Here is a 19,936-nt window from a genome sequence, read left to right as displayed (position 1 = left end):
TCTTTCTGAGGTCCCCAGAGTTAACCCTTCCTTCTCTGCAGTCTTTCATTTCCTCTTGCCTTCAGGACATCTCTACCTGGATGTCCCACCAACACCTCACCCTTAACATGTGGAAAGTAGAACTCCTCATCTTCCCACCCGAGACTTGCCCGTCACTGTAGATAATACCCCTATCCTCCCTGTCTCACAAGCCCAAACCCTTGGCATTGCCCTCAACTCATTTTTCTCATACAACCCACATATTCAGTCTGCCACTGAATCCTCAGTTCTATCTTCACATCGCTAAAATCCACCCTTTCCTCTCCATCCAAACTGCTACCAGGTTAATACAATTACTTATCCTATCCCACCTTTATTCCTGCATCAGCCTCTTTGCTGACCTTCCTGTCTCTCCCCACTCCAGTCCACACTTCACTTTGCTGCTCAGATCATAGCACTTCGAATAGTGCCAGCGCTTAGAATAGTGCCAGCACTTAGAACAGGGCTCGGCACTGAGAACAGTGCCTGGCAAACAGTAAGCGCTTAACAAATACCATTATTATTATTATTATTATTATTATTATCCTACAAAACCATTCAGTCCATGTTTTCCTACTCCTCAAGAGCCTCTAGTGGTTGCCCATCTGTCTCTGTATCAAACAGAAACTGTTTACCATCAGCTTTAAAGCCCTCAATCAGCTTGCCCTCTCCTACCTTACTTCACTGACCTTCTCCTAAAGCCCAGCCTGCACTCTTCGCTCCTCCATGTGCCAGTTTACTTACTGTGCCTCAGTTCATCTATCTCACCTCCAACCCTTTTCAGTTCATCTATCTCCTCCTACCCATCCCCCCCGCCGTACCTCCTTCCCCTCTCCACAGCACCTGTATATATGTTTGTACAGATTTATTACTCTATTTATTTTACTTGTCCATATTTACTATTCTATTTATTTGGTAAATGATGTGCATCTAGCTTTACTTCTATTTATTCTGATGACTTGACACCTGTCCACATGTTTTGTTTTGTTGTCTGTCGCCCCGTTCTAGACTGTGAGCCCATTGTTGGGTAAGGACATTTATTTATTCTAATGTCTTCTCCCCCTTCTCCCTACTAGATTGTGAACTCACTGTGAGCGACCAACTCTGTTGTATTGTACTCTCAAGCATCTTGGCCTAGTGGAGAGAGCAACAGCCTGAGAGTCAGAAGGACCTGGGTTCTACTTCTGGCTCTGCCACTTGTCTACTCTGGGGCCTTGGCCAAACCACTTCACTTCTCTGGCCCTCAGTTACCTCACTCATAAAACGGGATTAAGACTGTGAGCCCCTTGTGAGACATGGACTGTGTCCAACCTGATTAGCTTGTGTCCACCCCAGTGCTTGGTACAGTTCCTGGTTCATATGAAGTGCTTAACAAAAACCATTTTTAAAAAATCACTTAGTCCAGTAAGCACTCAATAAAAACCACTAATGGATTGAGAGGAGCACGTATGGAAAGAAATCAGCCCTTGTTGCTGCTGCCACAATCACCACCTTGGCTGAGAGTTGGAAGCAGGCCTGAACTGGGGGCTGGTTTATTTTATTACTTGCAGGTGCCCTCTCCTTGCTGGACTCTGGGAGGAGGCAAGCATTCTGTGGAGCCCAGAAAGAAAGGGAGCATCAATAGCAAGAAAAAATAAAGGGGAGAAGCCGCAAGATGAGACACTGTATCAAAGCCTGGGAGGGATTACCCACTCCTTTTCATGTCCTGTTCGCCCCTTTCCAAGAATACATTATTGTTCTTGTTGTTCTTCTTCTTATAACAATATTGGTATTTGGTAAATGCTTACTATGTGCCAGGCACTGTACTAAGCACTAGAGTAGACAGAAGCTAATTAGGTCGGACCCAGTCCACGTCCCACTTGAACTTTTCTGATTCTGACATCTCTCTGGCTAAATCACAGGATAACCATTACAGAGAATTCCCAACTGATTTGCATCAATATATACAAATGAAATGGATGAGGTACCAGGATGATGCAAATATATTCCAATACACATATTATTCTTAAATGAGAGCCAGTTTGTTTGGTGTCGGATGCTGATGTCTGAAGTCCTAAACACACTTCTGTTTCTAGGGCCCTTTTTTCACCCAGGCTTTAAAGTTAAAACCAAAAAGGCAAGTTAAATGTCTCCCAAAACTAGTCCAAGATTCTTCCCCTCTAGATTGAAAGCCCCCTCTCGACTGTAAGCTCATTGTGGGTAGGGAATGTGTCTGTTACATTTAACTCTCCCAAGTGCTTAGTACAGGGCTCCGCACACAGTAAGCACCCAATAAATACAACTGACTGCCTGACTGATTGACTGGGGCCCACAGTCCATTTTAGATTTGAATCGGAAACAAAATGGATGTCTGCACGAAACAAAAGTGGTACTTCTTTGAAAATAGCAAAGGCCACAAATTTTGAATCCCGCATTTCCGCACTATGGGAAATGGTCTCATTTTTCAATTAAAAGATGATTTCCAATTTACAACTCACTTTTCTGGATCACCTTAAAGTCTTTAGCTGGAGGCCTTACAGAGTACCTTTTGGGCTCCAAGTGAAAAACCAGGTGACGATGGGAACTGGCAGAATCTAAGTCGATGCTACACTGCTAAGGGAAAGTAGACAGCTCACAGGGCCAGGTACCAGACATCTCGTATCATCCTCCCCATCTTACCTCCTTCCCTTCCCCACAGCACCTGTATATATGTATATACGTTTGTACATATTTATTACTCTATTTATTTATTTATTTATTTTACTTGTACATATCTATTCTATTTATTTTATTTTGTTAGTATGTTTGGTTTTGTTCTCTGTCTCCCCCTTTTAGACTGTGAGCCCACTGTTGGGTAGGGACTGTCTCTATATGTTGCCAACTTGTACTTCCCAAGCGCTTAGTACAGTGCTCTGCACACAGTAAGTGCTCAATAAATACGATTGATTGATTGATTGATCTCGTAGCCTAGTGGAAACAGCCCAGGAATGGGAGGCAGACGGCCTGTGGTTCCAATCCTGGCTCTGCCACATACCTGCCTTGTGGACTATGCAAAACACTTCACCTCAGTTCCCTCATCTGTTTCCCTCCTACTTAAGACTGTGAGCCCCATGTGGGACCCGACTGTCTTATATCTACCCCAGCACTTAGAACGATTACTGACCAATAGAAAGCGCTTAACAAATACCACAACTATAATTATTATTACCACTTATCTGAGGTTGATTTTCCTAACAGACAATCACTAGAACTGGGGCTTTCAAAAATGCTCAGAGACATAAGTAGCTGACGGATGATGCTCTCTATGCCTGCCCTTTCAAAAAGAGAAAAGACTAATAGCAGTAATAGTAATATTTATTGACTGTAAGCTCTTTGTGGGCAGGGAACATGTCTACAGACTGTTGTACTGTATTCTCCCGAGCACTAAGTACAGTGCTCTTCAGATAGTAAGTACTCAATAAATAGCATTGATTGATTGTTAGTGAATGCTTATTTTGTGCAGAAAACTAATTAAGAGCTGGGAATTGGACATGGTACCTGTCCCCTTGGGGAGGGGAGTGAGGGAGGGGGCTGCGGGGTTTCACAATCTGAAATTAAAAAGCAGGGGAGGGGACTGGAGAGGGGAAACAAAGCATGCTGACACCTTATCACCACCCGATTCCACAGTGACACACTGATTAAAAACAAACAAACAAAAACACTAGAGGCCCTGGGAGGCAAGGACATCCAATTATTCTGTGTTAGCTCTAGAGAAACTATATGCTGTTGAGTAAAAATCTACCTCTTTTTGTCAAACTCTTGCTGCTTCTTCAAATGTTTCCTTTCATATTCACGAATATTCCTCACACCAATTTCTTCACAGAATTCCTGGAATATTTCATCTTCCACCTGCAAATTCATTCATTCATTCAATCGTGTTTATTGAGTGCTTACTGTGTGCAAAGCATTTTACTAAGTGCTTGGGAAAGTATGATACCACAATAAGCAGACACATTCTCCGCTCACAATGACCTTATAGTCGAGGGTGATTTTAATATAACTTTATCAAATCATTTAGCTGATGAATCCTTTTCCAAGCTTTTGGGCTACATATTAAGGTCACCCCAGAAGGGTCTTTAATGCAGAGGTAAAAAGATCTGGGAGTGAGCCCCAGCCAAGCACACAAAAATCAACCCCCCCAAATGATGAAGTGAGGCCCACCTGCCCACCCGGGCCCCAAATGGCCAGGTGGGGACAGAGGAAGACGGAGAGATGAACCTGGTCTCAGTGACAATGAGAAAACCCCGGACATCGCAATCCCGTATACGGGCAAATGAAACCTGTTCAATGACTCCGGACTTTGATCCAATCCCTTCCACTACGAATTGGCAGTTCAGATAAACTTGTTCCATTTGGTCCAAGAATTACTGAACACTTCTTGTGCGCAGAACACTGTACTAGTGCTTGGCAGAGTAGAATATAACAGAAGCAGACCCGTTCCCTCCCCACAACGGGTTTCCAGTCTAGAGGAGGAGGAGACAGACGTCAATATAAATACAAAAGTGGGAACGGAGACAGCTCAGTTTGTTTCTTCTTTTTCTAGCAGTTTCTGTTGTGCAGCCAAGGCAAAAAACCAGCATGGGGAAGCCTGGGGTGAAAGAGAGTAGAGCTAGTCATCCTGGCTAGAAGACTACTTGGACAGGCTAGTGAGTAGTGAGGAGGGGATGTCCCTGGGAATCTTTTGATGGGACAGAGGCCCGCCGCAGCTCTAGCCTAGCTGACTTCACTGGAAATCCAGGGGACCAGCTGCCAATGCCAGGCATCAGGAAACGCTCCCAGTCTTTCCCCTGTGGGTCCAGGAGCCCAGGGGTGAGCCACTGAGCTGAAACCCACCCTTCTGCCACCCCAGGATTACACGCTGGTAAAGCCAATTGCTCTCTGTTATTCTTTGTGGGCCTCAATCAATGCTATTTACTGAATGCATACTGCAGACAGGAGGCATTGCACGCGGTGGGGGAGGGGGTGGGCACGGGGACAGCCTTTCTGTCTCCGGTTCTCGGCAGCTTCCCTGCAGCAGGGTTAAGAGGTGAAGGGAGGGATGGGAAGAACAATTCACCCACAGCACGAGCCGTGTTTTGCCTTGCTGGGCCAAAATGGTGAATTCAATACAAAATGTCTGAGAAGCCTCTAAAAATGCGCTTAGCGTGCCAGGGTGAAAACAACAATCCAAGAATTTATACAGCTCAGTGGTCACCAAGGGGGAAAAAACATATATTTCCAAATCTGGCCTCCAGCCATAGTTCAACCGTAAAGGCCCCTGATCCACGATCCCACCAAACTGTTCGAACACATACACAACATGACACTTGTCACCTTATCAATTTCCTTCTGGAATCCTTCAATCCTTTTCTTCCTTTCTAGAACTCCTTCGTTCAGCATGGCAAGCTGGGACTTAATATTTAATAATTCGCTTTCCAGCTGTGATTGTTCCTAAACAAGAAGGACCAGATGATTTTTATGTATCAACGGCCTTTGGAATCGCCTACTTCTTATTGGGCCTCTTCTTTGGGCTCGCTTGGGGGCTGTGGGGAAGAGGGAGTTGTGGGTGGGGGGGAACTGGGCCAGAAGGGGAGTGGGAGGGGAGTAGAAGACTACCAGAGCGAGTTACACAAGGCACATGTGCTCAGGAAGATGAAACGGGGGGGAGTGGGGAAGGGAGGAGGAGGGAAGCCACAGAACCAGCGGGAAGAGGAAGTAGTCAAACCAACAGGTAGGAAGCAAGATGGGGGGGAGGTGGAAGTGCGCAAAAGCAGCCGGGGGCCTATGGTCTCCCCACCCCTGCTGTCTCACTCTCTGGTAGCTACCATCTAATGGGCTTGGGTAGGAGGAGCCAGAAATGGGAGAGGCCGGATTCCCAAGCACTCTAAAAGCATGTGCGTTGTAGGCCCAGATACAGGAGATTAATGCCGAGCCAGCAGGAACCAGTGCCCTAAAGAAACCATCTCCTCTCGCATCTCCCCATTCCTCCCCTGAACCCTGAGCTTCCCTTCCCTCAATCAATGATATTTATCAAGCGCTTACTACGTGCAGAGCACCATTTTAAGGGCTCGAAAGAGTATGATACGGCAGACCCAGCAAACCCATTCCCTGCCCATAACGAGCCAACCTTTCTTTAGAGAGCGCTGGCCGGGCCGAGAGCTCCTTGGAGGACGGCGGGCTCCGAGGGAGCACCCCCTTTCTCCCTCTTACTCCTTGGGAATTCTAAGTTAGCCCCAAGGTAAAGAACGGATCACTTTTCAATGTGCGACTGCAGGGATCTGGTCCTATTCCTAGAAAAGGTGTTGATTTTTTTTTCAAGGCACTCGACGTTCCTCGAGCTTGAGGCGGGGGTAGGGAAGGAGGCCAGAGAAGCAGCCCAGCCTGGAGCAGGGATCAGCCTCGTTTAGATTTTCCAGAGAGAGCTGTGTGGGTGGGGGGGCGCGATGGGAAGGTTGGGGGGCACACATTGTCAGAGTGTCTGCCGGTTCCATCAGGGCCTTGCCGGCGGAGGCTTGTCTGAGTTCGAGTTTGAGTGAGTTTGAGAAGCAGCGTGGCTCAGTGGAAAGAGCCCGCGCTTTGGAGTCAGAGGTCATGGGTTCAAATCCCAACTCTGCCACTTGTCAGCTGTGTGACTTTGGGCAAGTCACTTCACTTCTCTGTGCCTCAGTTACCTCATCTGTCAAATGGGGATTAAGACTGTGAGCCCCACTTGGGACAACCTGATCACCTTGTAACCTCCCCAGCACTTAGAACAGTGCTTTGCACATAGTAAGCGCTTAATAAATGCCATCATTATTATTATTATTATTATTGTCTATCTTTTGGGTGCTGGCGGTGGTGGCAGTGGGCCTTGGGCAAGAGCAGAAACAGGGAACGGGGTGGGGGGGCAGAGGGGCAAGTTGTGGAGGACCCAGAGGCAGCGTGGGGTCAAAGTTACAGGACAGGAGGTGGGAGCGGAGGCTGGGGGCAGCCGGGCAGGACGGCCCATGGCCGAGTTTGCTGCTGCCTGGAGGAGAGGAGAGCCCAGATCAGGCCAGGCTGTCAGGGGGGGCCAGCCCTGACAGCCCTAACTGGACAGCCAGCGGAACCAGAGTCCACTAGAATCCACAAACTGTCACCCGTCTCTGCGGGTTCTGGGCCTGGTATGGCTCCTGCAATCTTGTGCTTTTCACTGGAGGACACGTGGCCGCAAAAACCTGCTCCCCTCCTTCTGTGCTAGCCAGAACCCCTTCCAGCTCAGGGTTCTGGTCCTGGGTCGGGGTTGGGATGTGGGAACTTCCCGCCCCACAGTGAGCAGGAATGGGTGCGGGCTCCAGGGAGGGAAATAATGGAGGGAGCATTCCCAGGGCTTGAGTGCAGGAAGTGGGAAGGGAATTCCCAGAGGGCACTGGAGGAAGTACCTCGGAGGATGTCTCCCTGTGAGTGAGCAAGGAATCCCTATCATGGACAGGCAATGGTGGATGGCCAGGAAGCAGTGTAGCCCAATGGCAAGAGCATGGGCTTCTGAGTCAGATGACCTAGGTCTTTTTTTTATGGTCCTTGTTAAGCGCTTACTGTGTGTCAAACACTGCTCTAGGCGCTGGGGTAATAATAATAATTAATAATTGTGGTATTTGTTAAGCGCTTACTCTGTGCCTTGCACTGTACTAAGCACTGGGATGGATACAAGCAGATCAGGTTGGACACAGTCCTTGTCCCACATGGGGCTCACAGTCTCACTCCCCATTTTACAGATGAGGAAACTGAGGTATGGAGAAGTAAAGTGACTTTTCCAAGGTCACACAGCAGACAAGTGGCAGAATCAGGATTAGAACCCAAGTTCTCTGATTCCAAGGCCTGCTGTTTCCCCAGTTGTGGTTCTAATCCTGCGTTCTGCTTTGTGGCTTTGGGCAAGTTGCTTAACTTCTCTATGCCCGTTTTGCCAATGAGGATTCAGGGCCTCTTCCCCTCCTCCTTCGGCTGTGAACCCCATGTGGGCCAGGGACCGTGTCCGACCCAATTACTCTGTATCTACCCAAGTCCTTGGTGTGGTGCTTGGCACGTAGTATATGAGAAGCAGCATGGCCTAGTGGAAACAGCCCAGGCTTGGAAGTCAGAAAACTTGGGTTCTAATCCCAGCTCCGCCACACGTCTGCTGTATGACCTTGGGCAAGTCACTTAACTTCTCTGTGCTTCAGTTCCCTCATCTGTAAAATGGGGATTAATGATGGCATTTATTAAGCGCTTACTATGTGCAAAGCACTGTTTTAAGCACTGGGGAGGTTACAATCAATCAATCGTATTTATTGAGCGCTTACTGTGTGCAGAGCACTGTACTAAGCGCTTGGGAAGTACAAGGTGATCAGGTTGTCCTGCGGGGGGCTCACTGTGACCTAATTACCTTGTATATTACCCAGTGCTTAGAACAGTGCCTGGTGCATTGCAAGCACTTAACAAATACCATAATTATCATTATTATTATTGCATAGTAAGCGGTTAAAAATATCATAGTCATGATTGCTAATATTACGGCAATGCAGGGAAAACTGCCTGAACATGCGAGGTGGGAGAGGAAGGCAGTGACCTCCGTGCCTCAGGTCCCTCATCTGTAAAATGGGGATTAAGACTGTGAGCCCCACATGGGACAACCTCATATCCTTGTGTTCCCCCCAGTGCTTAGAACAGTGCTTTGCACATAGTAAGCGCTTAACAAATACCAGCATTATTATTATTATTATTATTTCCCCTCTGTGGCTCCTTTGAGGCTGGAGTTGAGCCCGCTCTCACTACATCCCTTCTGGCCCCTAGGTGCCCAACTTTCGACTGGACGGTGTCTCACTGGCTATGGTTGGGTTTCACTCCAATATTACCAGCTCCTGAACCTGCAATTATTTTTCGGGGGGAGGGTCCCCTAAACAGACGGGGCTTAATGGAAAGCAGAGTAGCTCTAGGTCAGTTTTTTCCAAAAGCTTTATCAGGCTACTTCTGAGATTAAAGATTTGTAAAATATACGATCCCACTATCGACAAAATGACAGATAAAACCCCAGCCCAAACCAACTCCTGACTAAACCAGCTGCGCTTACGTGCTTTGTTTGACTTTTACAGCGAATTTATAATAAGCTAATGAAAAGCCAATCTAAAGGCTGCTATGTTTCAGGTTTTGAGAATCAGACTTCACACTTCATGTACCTCACTGATGTGGTTTCCAGAAGATGTGCAGTTTTTAGAGAGAAAAGAAAGGGCCTTTAATGAACCCAAACTTGAAAGAAATGAAGAAGTGTTCTTCTCTCGGACTTACCTTGTAGAAGTTAGCAAGGTGTTTCTTCCGAACTGTCTCTAGTTCACCCTGGGAATACCTGAGTCTTGTCTGAGTCCCTTGGAACTGTGTCTGGATTTGTTTCAGATCCACCTCCTTCCGTTTTACCTTCATCAGTTCCTAAGGGGTTGGGGGGAGAGGGCACAGGAGGGTTAAGACCAATCCAAATCAATCTAGCTCTAATGAGGGGCATTATTCTGGCAGCCCCACGCAGGACAATGAAGTAGCACGGCCTAGCAAACAGAGCACAAGCCTGGGAGTCAGAAGGACCTGGGTTCGAATCCTGGATGCCAATTGTCTGATGTGTGACCTCGGGCAACTCATTTCACTTCTCTGGGCCTCAGTTGCCTCATCTGTAAAATGGGGATTAAGACTGTGAGCCCCAGTGTGGCTGATTAGCTTGTACCTACTCTATGGAGCCACTGCTAGAACGACTGCAGATGGAGGTGGGGCTTTCTGGGAGAGATCTGTCCATGGCGTTGCAATGGGTCGGAGATGACTCGACAGCATAAAACAAGAGACAAGACCCCAGGACTTACTAAAAGGTCTGGCATAGAGCAAGCCCTTACAGAATACCATAACACAGCAAACAAAAAACCTGATTATCTTGTGCCTACCCTAGCACTTAGAACAGAGCTCGACACATAGTACGGGTTTAACACATGCCATAATAATAACGATTAACCTCTCCATTTTATCTTGCCATTAAGCACCCTCCAATTTCCCTCCCCAGGTGCCTGATCTATGGGGGGCGGAGGAGCAGAGCCCTGGAGAAAATGACCAATGTGTTTGAGCATCTACCTTACAGAATGATTAATTATGACTACAATCTGAAGATTAGGTGGAAATATTCACAAGGAGTCTTTGACGGTGTCTATACTTGTTAAACCTACAGATGTTTTGAACTTCTTTTCTCCACAAAACCCACAAAAAAGCACCAAAAAAGTTGTCTGTCGTTGTGGGCAGGGAACATAACTACCAATTCTTATTGTGTCGCCATCTCCCAAGCACTTAGCACAGTGCTCTGCACCCAGTAAGCACTCACTAAGTACCACTGATTGGCCAATTAAGAGTTTTATCCTATAATGCTCAAATTCTCATTTGGAATTGTAGAACCTTTGCTAATAAGGTCCAAGCAACTCAGAAGCTCAATAAATCAAAACAGTCAACCACAAAAGGGCTTGCCAAGAAGAGCAAACCCCTAAGCTATGGAAAAAGTAGAGGGAGGGTTTTATTTCTGGTTGTGATTGTTTCTTTCAACGGCTGCCCTCACCATACCAACCCCAAATCCAGTAGTAGTCATGGGAGTATTTAGGGAGAGCCTATTTGGTGCAGTGTATGATACTAGATGCTTGAGGAGTACGGAATAACAAAATGTCGTGTTTCCTGCCCACAGAGAGCTTCTACTCGAATTGGGGAGGCAGATGTCACTGGGGAAGTCAAAAATACATAAGATATGAGTGCTCAGGTCGGTGGAAATAAGTCTCCTCCCACCGCTCTCCAGGACCAACATACTGGGGAATCTTAACCACTCACTCTCCTCCTGACTTCATACAGTCAGATTGGGATGCCACAGTTGGCACCTTTTCTAGAGAAAGCCAATTTGGCGAATCGTAAATTGGCAAAAGTTCACCAGTTTGATAAGAAAGCCTCTTCTTCTCTTCCTTTTCAATTTTGGTCGAGTTGACCTACCTTTAGTTCCATAATTAGTTGGTCTCTTCTCTCTTTTAGCGTGTTCATTTCCTTTTCATCCCAGCATCTCGCTTTATATTTTAAATCACTTGACCCTCCGGAAATGACCCCAGATTTCAAAAACAACGTTCCATCAAGAGCCACAGTCTGAAATGGAAAAGATATTGGAACTGCTAAGATTCCTGACATGAACACTGTACAGAAAAACAAGAAAGCGTGCCCGACCCTGGAATATAGCAATTTTCACCGCTGATTGCCACAGCAAAAATATCAATCAGTTGAATTCAACAGAGCTTTTAGTTTTTGTAAGAATAGATTCTGAGAAGATGAATGTCCCTCCAGCAAAATACTGGCAACAGACAAATCAGGCCAAAGCAGGGATTTTGCTAAATCCAGTTTACAATGACCACCAGAAACAGAGAGGAAATCCCCTCTTGTGCTGAGTATTAATAAACTGGAATTCATACTGCATATTTCTTCCTTAGAACCAAAACAGCTTTCAGATCCCCCTCTCCATCCCCCCCATCTTACCTCCTTCCCTTCCCCACAGCACCTGTATATATGTACATATGTTTGTACATATTTATTACTCTATTCATTTATTTATTTATTTTATTTGTACATATCTATTCTATTTATTTTATTTTGTTAGTATGTTTGGTTTTGTTCTCTGTCTCCCCCTTTTAGACTGTGAGCCCACTGTTGGGTAGGGACTGTCTCTATATGTTGCCAATTTGTACTTCCCAAGCGCTTAGTACAGTGCTCTGCACATAGTAAGCGCTCAATAAATACGATTGATGATGATGATCTATTTGAAGTCTGCAACATCCTACTAAAAAGGAGGCAGAAAGCTTCAAGATTCTGTCACCACCCTACTCTGCAACATGGCTAGGAGAAATACAAGTCAATCAACCATAGGCATTTATTAATGCTTACTGTGTGCAGAGCATTGTACTAAGTGTTTGGAAGAAATCGCTAGCATCTCTCTAACATGGAACAAGACTACAGATTTCCATTAAGGGGTGCCCTATATCATTACTTGCAAGAAGGGCATTTCTGTTCTTCCAGAGAGGAATGAGGTTTGTGTGTTGCTAATGTTCTGTCTTAAGGAGGATGCCTTGACCTTGTATACTTATAGCTAGTTCAATTTCCTAATGCATCACTTCTGTAGGGAACCCCATGTCAGAGATGCAGTGCCTGAACCAGGCAAATGCCGAAGTGTGTCTCTGGATTGCCACATTCCAAGATGAGGTCCTGCTCATATGACCCCCCAAAAAGGATAAATCACCGACGACAGCTGTTCCCTGATAACAGAAACAATACGGCATGGTATTCACTCATTCCGTCGTTATTTATTGAGCGCTTACTGTGTGCAGAGCACTGTACTAAGTGCTTGGAAAGTACAGTTTGGCAACAAACAGAGACAATCCCTGCCCAACGACAGTATAGTGGCTACAGCATGGGCCTGGGAATCAGAAGGTCATGGGTTCTAATCCAGGCTCCTTCACTTGTCTGCCGTGTGATTTTGGGCAAATCACTTCGCTTCTCTGGGCTTCAGTTACCTCATCTGTAAAATGGGGACTGAGACTGTGAGCTCCAGGTGGGACAGGGACTGTGTCCAGCCCAATTTGCTTGTACCCACCCCAGTGCCTGGCACATTGTGAGCGCTTAACAAATACCAGAATTATTATTATTTTTATTACTACAAGAGTCCAGTACCCACCCCAGGGGTCCACCCAGAATTCAAGAACCAGAAAGATCTTACTATTTCAGGAAGAGTGATGAGGTTGACAGCCAAGGGAGCTGGGGTGAGGCACAGTTGGGAGAGATCAAACCGCAGGAGCAGAACGACAGGAAAGCAAGGAGGGAAGAGGGAAATCAAGACACATCACTGCCAGAGGGAAAACCAGAAGATGTCACCATTCATCCCGGGAGACAGGGTTTCCCCAGTCCACTGTTTGGGAGAGTTCTCTTGATAACTGCTCCCTTTAGAGTTCCTTTCTTCTGGGAATCAATCAATCACATTTATTGAGCACTTTGCACAGAGCACCGTCCTGAGCGCTTGCGAGTGCAATAAAAGAGAGTTGGCAGAGATGTTCCCTGATCAATCAGTACATCCATCAATGGTATTTATTGAGTGCTTATTGTGGGCAAAGCACTGTACTTAGTGCTTTGGGAGAGTCTGATACAGCAGAGTGGGTAGATGCATTCCCTACCCACAACGAGCTTCAAGTTTAGAGGGACAGGCTGGGGGGAAAGGTGGCAATGCTGGACGTATTCTTCTTTTCTTCTTCTTTTCCTCCTCCTCCTCCTTGTCCTTCTTATTCTTTGGTCTGACTCACCCTCCAGAATTCCAGGGGTGCTTTCAGGGGTTCCCATGGCAGGGGGGAGAGGGAGGCCCCTTCCCTAGTCCCCAAACGGACCCTACCCCAACGAGACATCACTGCAAGTGTGCGGAGGTGACCAGCCCTGTTATACTGTACTCTCCCAAGCGCCTAGTAGAGTGCTCTTCAATCAATCAATCAATGGTATTTATTGAGTGTTTACTATGTACAGAGCACTGTACTAGGAGTTTGGGAGAGTACAATACAACAGAATTAGCAGACACGTTCATCTACCCATAACGAAGCGCTCGATAAATGACTACTGATTGACTGATCGACTGCTGGGGGCCAGTGCCCCATTCCCAAATTCCCACTTGGGCTGGATGCTTGGGGTGGAAAGGTACTCAGAGAGAATCCTTTGAGCTTTGGGATGACTAGCGGGAAATAAAGCCAACAGAGAGACCTATGTCGGCAAGCAAAAGTTAAAAAGTGCTTAGCTGCCTGGAAGGGGAGGGACTAGTGGTCTGGAATGAAGGGGCTAGTATCAAAGGGGAGGGGCTAGTGGGCTGGAGGGGAGGGACTAGGGGGCTGGGAGGAGGGACTAGTGGGCTGCAAGAGAGGGGCTAGTGGGCTGGAGGAAAGGGGCTTGTGAGATGGTGGGGAGGGGCCTTAATGCCTTAATGATGGCATTTATTATCATTATCAGAGGGGCCAGCAGTCTGGAAGGGAGGGACTAGCAGGCTGGAGGGGAGGGACTAGTGGCTGGGAGCGGCTCCTGGGCTGGAGGGCAGATGCTGGGCAGAAGGCCCAAGCGGGCCGGTCTGTGAGGGATTTGAATAATGAAGAATTAGATCTACTACAGAATGCTACCCAAATTGTTTACTTACACTTTGGAGAGTTGTGGTCATTATAAAACGATTCCATTTAAAAATAAAATAAAATAAGGGTCTGATGACTTTACAATAACGAGGAGCAAGAAATGTACAAGCATTACCCAATCGAAGCTGGAACATTTTGTTGGAAAAGACCCTCACCTAAACAGAATGGATTTTTTAGGAAACATCTGTGAATATATCAAATTTTAAATTGCCTCCGACGAGTGTCCCGACAGTGCGCCCGGTGGAAAAAGCAGAAACCCGCGGGGTGCGGCCGTGGTCTCTTACTTTGAGCCTCTCCGGCCCGTGGAATGCGATGCGCCTGGCTTCTTCCACCGTCTCACACACGAGACCGTTGCCACAGACGAACTGAATGACCTTCTTCAGCTGGGGAGACGGGGTCTGAATAACATCGATGACCATTTTGCATCCTTTAATCTCCCTTAATCGTTCATTGATTGGCTTGATCTGAAAAGCGAACGGGGAGTTTGAGGAACGAAGGATGCTCACATGCAAGACCTCGTCCCGACCTGGACGCCATCAAAATGGACAACTCCTTCACGTCCCTTTATCTTAGCGGAGGCCGACCGCACAAGGTGATTTGAGAGCTTGCGGACTGTAGTGAGTCAAGGCCACGAGGAAGACAAAAGACACGGGTAGGCACCGGGTTTGGCGCCAGCTGGCCAAGTCAATCTGGCTAGCGTGCCAGCCCTTGGCCGGGACCCCGACAGCCACGCCAGCTGCGGCAGTCTGAGGCATCCCGGCTTCCAGGGGCGGATAGCGGGGGTGGCTCGGCTCCTTCCCCCAAGCAGTCTTGGGCCCCACACTGCTCCCCTGCACTGTGAGGATGGAAGGGAGGGAGGGAGGCGACGTGGGCCAGGCGACCTGGCCCAGTGGCCCCTGACTCCAGGGTGCAGGGACACCCAACCACACAGGAAAGGAAAGCGACGAAGCCTCGTGGACACAGCAGGGACTTGGGACTCAGGGGACCTGGGTTCTAATCCCGGCTCCACCACTTATCTGCTGTGGGACCTTGGGCAAATCACTTCACTTCTCTGGGACTCAGTTCCCTCTCTCAGAAAATGGGGATTAAGACTGTGAGCCCCACGAGGGACAGGGACTGTGTCCAACCCGATGATCTTGTAATCTACTCCAGCACTTAGTACAGTGCCTGTCACACAGTGAACCCTTAACACATCCCACAATTATTACTATTAGTAGGGACTGTCTCTATATGTTGCCAATTTGTACTTCCCAAGCGCTTAGTACAGTGCTCTGCACACAGTAAGCGCTCAATAAATACGATTGATGATGATGATGATGATGATGAAGACTACAGTGAAAGCGGCAGTGATGGGGCAGGCTCCCAGAAGGATCTAGGAAAAAGCCCCGATACCTCGGAGTGGCTGCTGTTGTCCCCCAGCCCCTCCTCAGCCCAAGTTATCTAACTGCTGCGATCCAACATCCCCGCGCCCTCGTCGATATTGTGAACGACGGGATTCTTACATCGAGGTAGTCCAGGGCAAGGAACGTCTCCGGCTCAGCTCTTTCCTCCTTCAGGAACCGAATGCACTCCCTGGCTATCTTTTCCGAGGTTACGATGATAGCGTTGATGAATCTGCCGAAGACCTTCGTAACGGCCAGCTGATATTTCTTGTGAATGGGGTGGCACAGTTCCAGCAGTCTTCCAAACTATGGAGGTGCCCCAAGAAGACAGAAACACCCACGCAGTGAGAATGAGTTTACAAGTTAATGCTCTCAATTTTAACCAAGCCGCTGGTGAACCAGGAGCACTTTCCCTGAGAAGAAGCATGGTGTAGTGGATAGAGAATGCGCCTGGGAATCAGAAGGTCATGGGTTCTAATCCCGGCTCTGCCGCTGTCTGCTGTGTGACCTTGGGCAAGTCACTTCACTTCTCTGGGCCTCAGTTCCCTCATCTGTAAAATGGGCATTGAGACTAGGAGCCCCAGGTGGGGCTTAGTACAGTGCTCTGCACACAGTAAGTGCTCAATAAATACGATTGAATGAATGAATGAATGAATAGAGACTGTGTCCATCCCGATTTGCTTGTATCCAACCCAGAGCTTAGTACAGTTCTTGGCACAGAGTAAGCACATAATAAACACCACATTATTATTCTTTTAAACTGCCCAGGTTTGCGGGTGGGCATTGGTTATCCACTATCCACTGACCCCTTCTTTCACTCCTGGCTGGACACGGGCCTGAGCAATGGGTCGGCAGAGAACCGGGCACGGCAACGACCCACTAGACGGCAATGACCCACTGCAGCAGGAAATTAGCCTCCCTGCTCTTTGGAAATGTGATCGGAATGTATCACAGATAGAGTCAGATGGGGGACAAACAGTGGATAGAGCTGAAACATGCCTCAGGTTCACCACCCGTGCATCCCTGACTGAGCCCCCTTTTTCCTCTTCCCCTCCTCATCTCCCCTGCCCTACCTCCTTCCCCTCCCCACGGCACCTGCAAATATGTTTGTACAGATTTATTACTCTATTTCGCTTGTACGTATTTGCTATTCTATTTATTTTATTCTGTTAATATGTTTTGTTTTGTTGTCTGTCTCCCCCTTCTAGACTGTGAGCCCGCTGTTGGGTAGGTACCGTCGCTATATCATCAGCATCAATCGTATTTATTGAGCGCTTACTATGTGCAGAGCACTGTACTAAGCGCTTGGGAAGTACAAATTGGCAACATATAGAGACAGTCCCTACACAACAGTGGGCTCTATATGTTGCCAACTTGTACTTCCCAAGCACTTAGTACAGTGCTCTGCACACAGTAAGCGCTCAAGAAATATGATTGCATGAATAAATGAATGAATCCCCGAGGGAGGGCAGGGAGGCAATTTCTGTGCCATCTTAATTTAAACATCGTCCCCTTGGGTGGAGCTGTCTGCCTCCCTCAGCTCCATGTGAGACTCAGGATTAACCCTCAGCTCTCTCTCTACGGTCTGCAAAGATGCTTAACGAGACAAAGCAATGGGAAAGCACACCCACTTTTTCACCTCTCCTAATTATTTTTACCTTTCTTTCAAAAACATCTCCAGTCACTTTAGCTCTTTCCTGAAATCAATCAATCAACCGTATTTATTGAGCGCTTACTGTGTGCAGAGCACTGTACTAAGCGCTTGGGAAGTACTGAAATGTAACTGAATGTCTGATTTCCAGACCCTGGCCACATGTTCAGCAAACAACCCAGCTAGACCCTATTCCCCTGACCTAGACCTTTCTAGTCACATTAGAATGGCAAAGGAGATTTTGGTTCTATTTAAATTTAATAGAATTATATTTCCATTTAAAAGAGAAGCACTGTGTCCTAGTGGATAAAGCGCGGGACTGGGAATCAGAAGGGCCTGAGTTCTAATACCAGATCCACCACTTGTCTGCTGCGTGACCTTGGACAAGTCACTTCACTTCTCCAAGCCTTACAGCACTTATGTACATATCTGTAATAATAATGATGGCTTTTAGACTGTGAGCCCACTGTTGGGTAGGGACTGTCTCTATATGTTGCCCACTTGTACTTCCCAAGCACTTAATACAGTGCTCTGCACACAGTAAGCACTCAATAAATGCGATTGATGATGATGATGTAATTTATTGATTTATATTAATGTTTGTCTCCCCCTCTAGACTGGAAGCTATGAGCAGGGAATCTGTCTATTTATTGTTATATTGTACTCTCCCAAGCGCTTAGTACAGTGCTCTGCAAACAGTAAATGCTCAATAAATACAACTGAATGAATGAATGAATTCTCCAGGCCTCAGTTCTCTCATTTGGGGATTGGGAATCAAATTGGGAATCAAATGGGGATTCAGACTTGGAGCGACTGTGTCCAACCCAATTTATTTTATCTACTCCAGCACTTAGTACAGTGCCTGGTACAGAGTAAACACTTAGAAAACACCACACACACAAAAAAGATAATTACCACAGCTTCCGGATAAAGTCTCTTGAGGCCCTCCAAAATCTCAGCTCTCCTTTGCTGGCGCTTTCCTTCGTGGTGATCGATTCGGGCATTCTGCAGTTCCCCTACAGCAAGGTTCAGCTCCTCATTCACTTCAGCCATTCGCAGTTTCGAATTCTCAATTTCACTCATTAGGGCTTCTTCTTTTTCTTTTTTCTCTTTCAAAGAAGCGCTATGGAGCAAAACAATGTTGGAAAAATGCTATGTGCAGGTTCAAGCTAGGCACATGTCAGTAGCTGGAAAAAGATGAAAATCTCAGGGTTTTGGAGACAGAATAAAATTTGGGGAAAAAATATCAACATTTAGGGAAATTAGGGTAGGAAAGGATGGACTATTGAAGTGTTATCGCCAATCAAAAACACAAAGCAGACACTGTATGGTCTGAAAATGCTAGATATTTCTTACAGTGCACCAGGCTCTAACACAGTCATTTCATTTTCCGCTGGGTTCTGAAGGCAATAGAGACCACTATGGCACAAAGGAGTGATACGTGTGGTGAGAAAAATTAAGCCATGAGATACATTTTTATCACTTGCAGAAAAGATTTTGACCTCTTCCGTATGAGCAAGTCGAAGTTTTGATGATTATGGTATTTCTTAAGCACTTACTCTGTGTCAAGCACTGGTCTAAGCCCTGGGGTAGATACTTTAATCAGGCTGGATGCAGTTCCGGTCTAAGTAGGAAGGGGAGACTAAGTATTGAATACCCATTTTACAGATGAGGCACAGAGGAGTGAAGTGACTTGCCCAAGGTCACACGGCAAGGAGGTAGCTAGGATTAGAACCTGCTTCTCAGTCTCTGCCCAAACCAACACGTGATGAAAACAACTTTCACGCACAAACCATCCAAAGCTACTAACCAAGCACATTGTGGAAAACATTTAGACCAAATAATAGAAATGTCATTTTCACTGATTTCTGCACTATACCTGCTGAACCAGGAAAATCTCTAGTAAGCACAGGCTTTGGAGTCAGAGGTCAGGGGTTCAAATCCCAGCTCCACCAATTGTCAGCTGTGTGACTTTGAGCAAGTCACTTAACTTTTCTGTGCCTCAGTTACCTTAATCTGTAAAATGGGGATTAAAACTGTGAGCCCCCCGTGGGACAACATGATCATGTAACCTCCCCAGAGCTTAGAACAGTGCTTTGCACATAGTAAGCGCTTAATAAATGCCATCATCATCATCATCAATCGTATTTATTGAGCGCTTACTATGTGCAGAGCACTGTACTAAGCACTTGGGAAGTACAAATTGGCAACATATAGAGACAGTCCCTACCCAACAGTGGGCTCACAGTCTAAAAGGGGGAGACAGAGAACAAAACCAAACATACTAACAAAATAAAATAAATAGAATAGATATGTACAAGTAAAATAAATAAATAGAGTAATAAATATGTACAAACATATATACATATATACAGGTGCTGTGGGGAAGGGAAGGAGGTAAGATGGGGGGGATGGAGAGGGGGACGAGGGGGAGAGGAAGGAAGGGGCTCATCATTATTATTAGTAGTAGTATTTATTAGTATTTATCAGAGCACTGTACTAAATGGTGGGAGAGAATACATAGAATACACAGAGAAGCAGCATAGCCTACTGGACAGAACACGGGCCTGGGTTGTCTGCTGTGTGACCTTGGGCAAGTCACTTCACTTCCCTGTGCCTCAGTTACCACATTAGTAAAATGGAGATTAATATCAATCAATCAATCAATCGTATTTATTGAGCGCTTACTATGTGCA

At 46.6% G+C, this 19,936-nt stretch overlaps 1 protein-coding gene across 1 annotated transcript in view; it reads right to left on the bottom strand.

Moving 5' to 3' along the window:
• Positions 1 to 19,936, bottom strand: part of SMC1B (structural maintenance of chromosomes 1B) — a 50,372-nt gene that overhangs the window by 14,406 nt on the left and 16,030 nt on the right. Inside the window, exons 9-15 of the mRNA XM_038756355.1 lie at positions 18,156 to 18,363; positions 15,710 to 15,895; positions 14,492 to 14,671; positions 11,005 to 11,151; positions 9,295 to 9,432; positions 5,350 to 5,466; positions 3,779 to 3,885 (exon numbers count right to left, since the gene is read on the bottom strand). Of these exons, the coding sequence (XP_038612283.1) occupies positions 3,779 to 3,885; positions 5,350 to 5,466; positions 9,295 to 9,432; positions 11,005 to 11,151; positions 14,492 to 14,671; positions 15,710 to 15,895; positions 18,156 to 18,363 (1,083 nt within the window). The remainder of the gene's footprint in view (positions 1 to 3,778; positions 3,886 to 5,349; positions 5,467 to 9,294; positions 9,433 to 11,004; positions 11,152 to 14,491; positions 14,672 to 15,709; positions 15,896 to 18,155; positions 18,364 to 19,936) is intronic.

This window comes from Tachyglossus aculeatus, chromosome 14 (genome assembly GCF_015852505.1).
Source record: "Tachyglossus aculeatus isolate mTacAcu1 chromosome 14, mTacAcu1.pri, whole genome shotgun sequence".
NCBI lineage: Eukaryota > Metazoa > Chordata > Mammalia > Monotremata > Tachyglossidae > Tachyglossus > Tachyglossus aculeatus.
The sequence above is the reverse complement of the archived record's forward strand: the minus strand, read 5'-3'. Positions and strand labels throughout refer to the sequence as shown.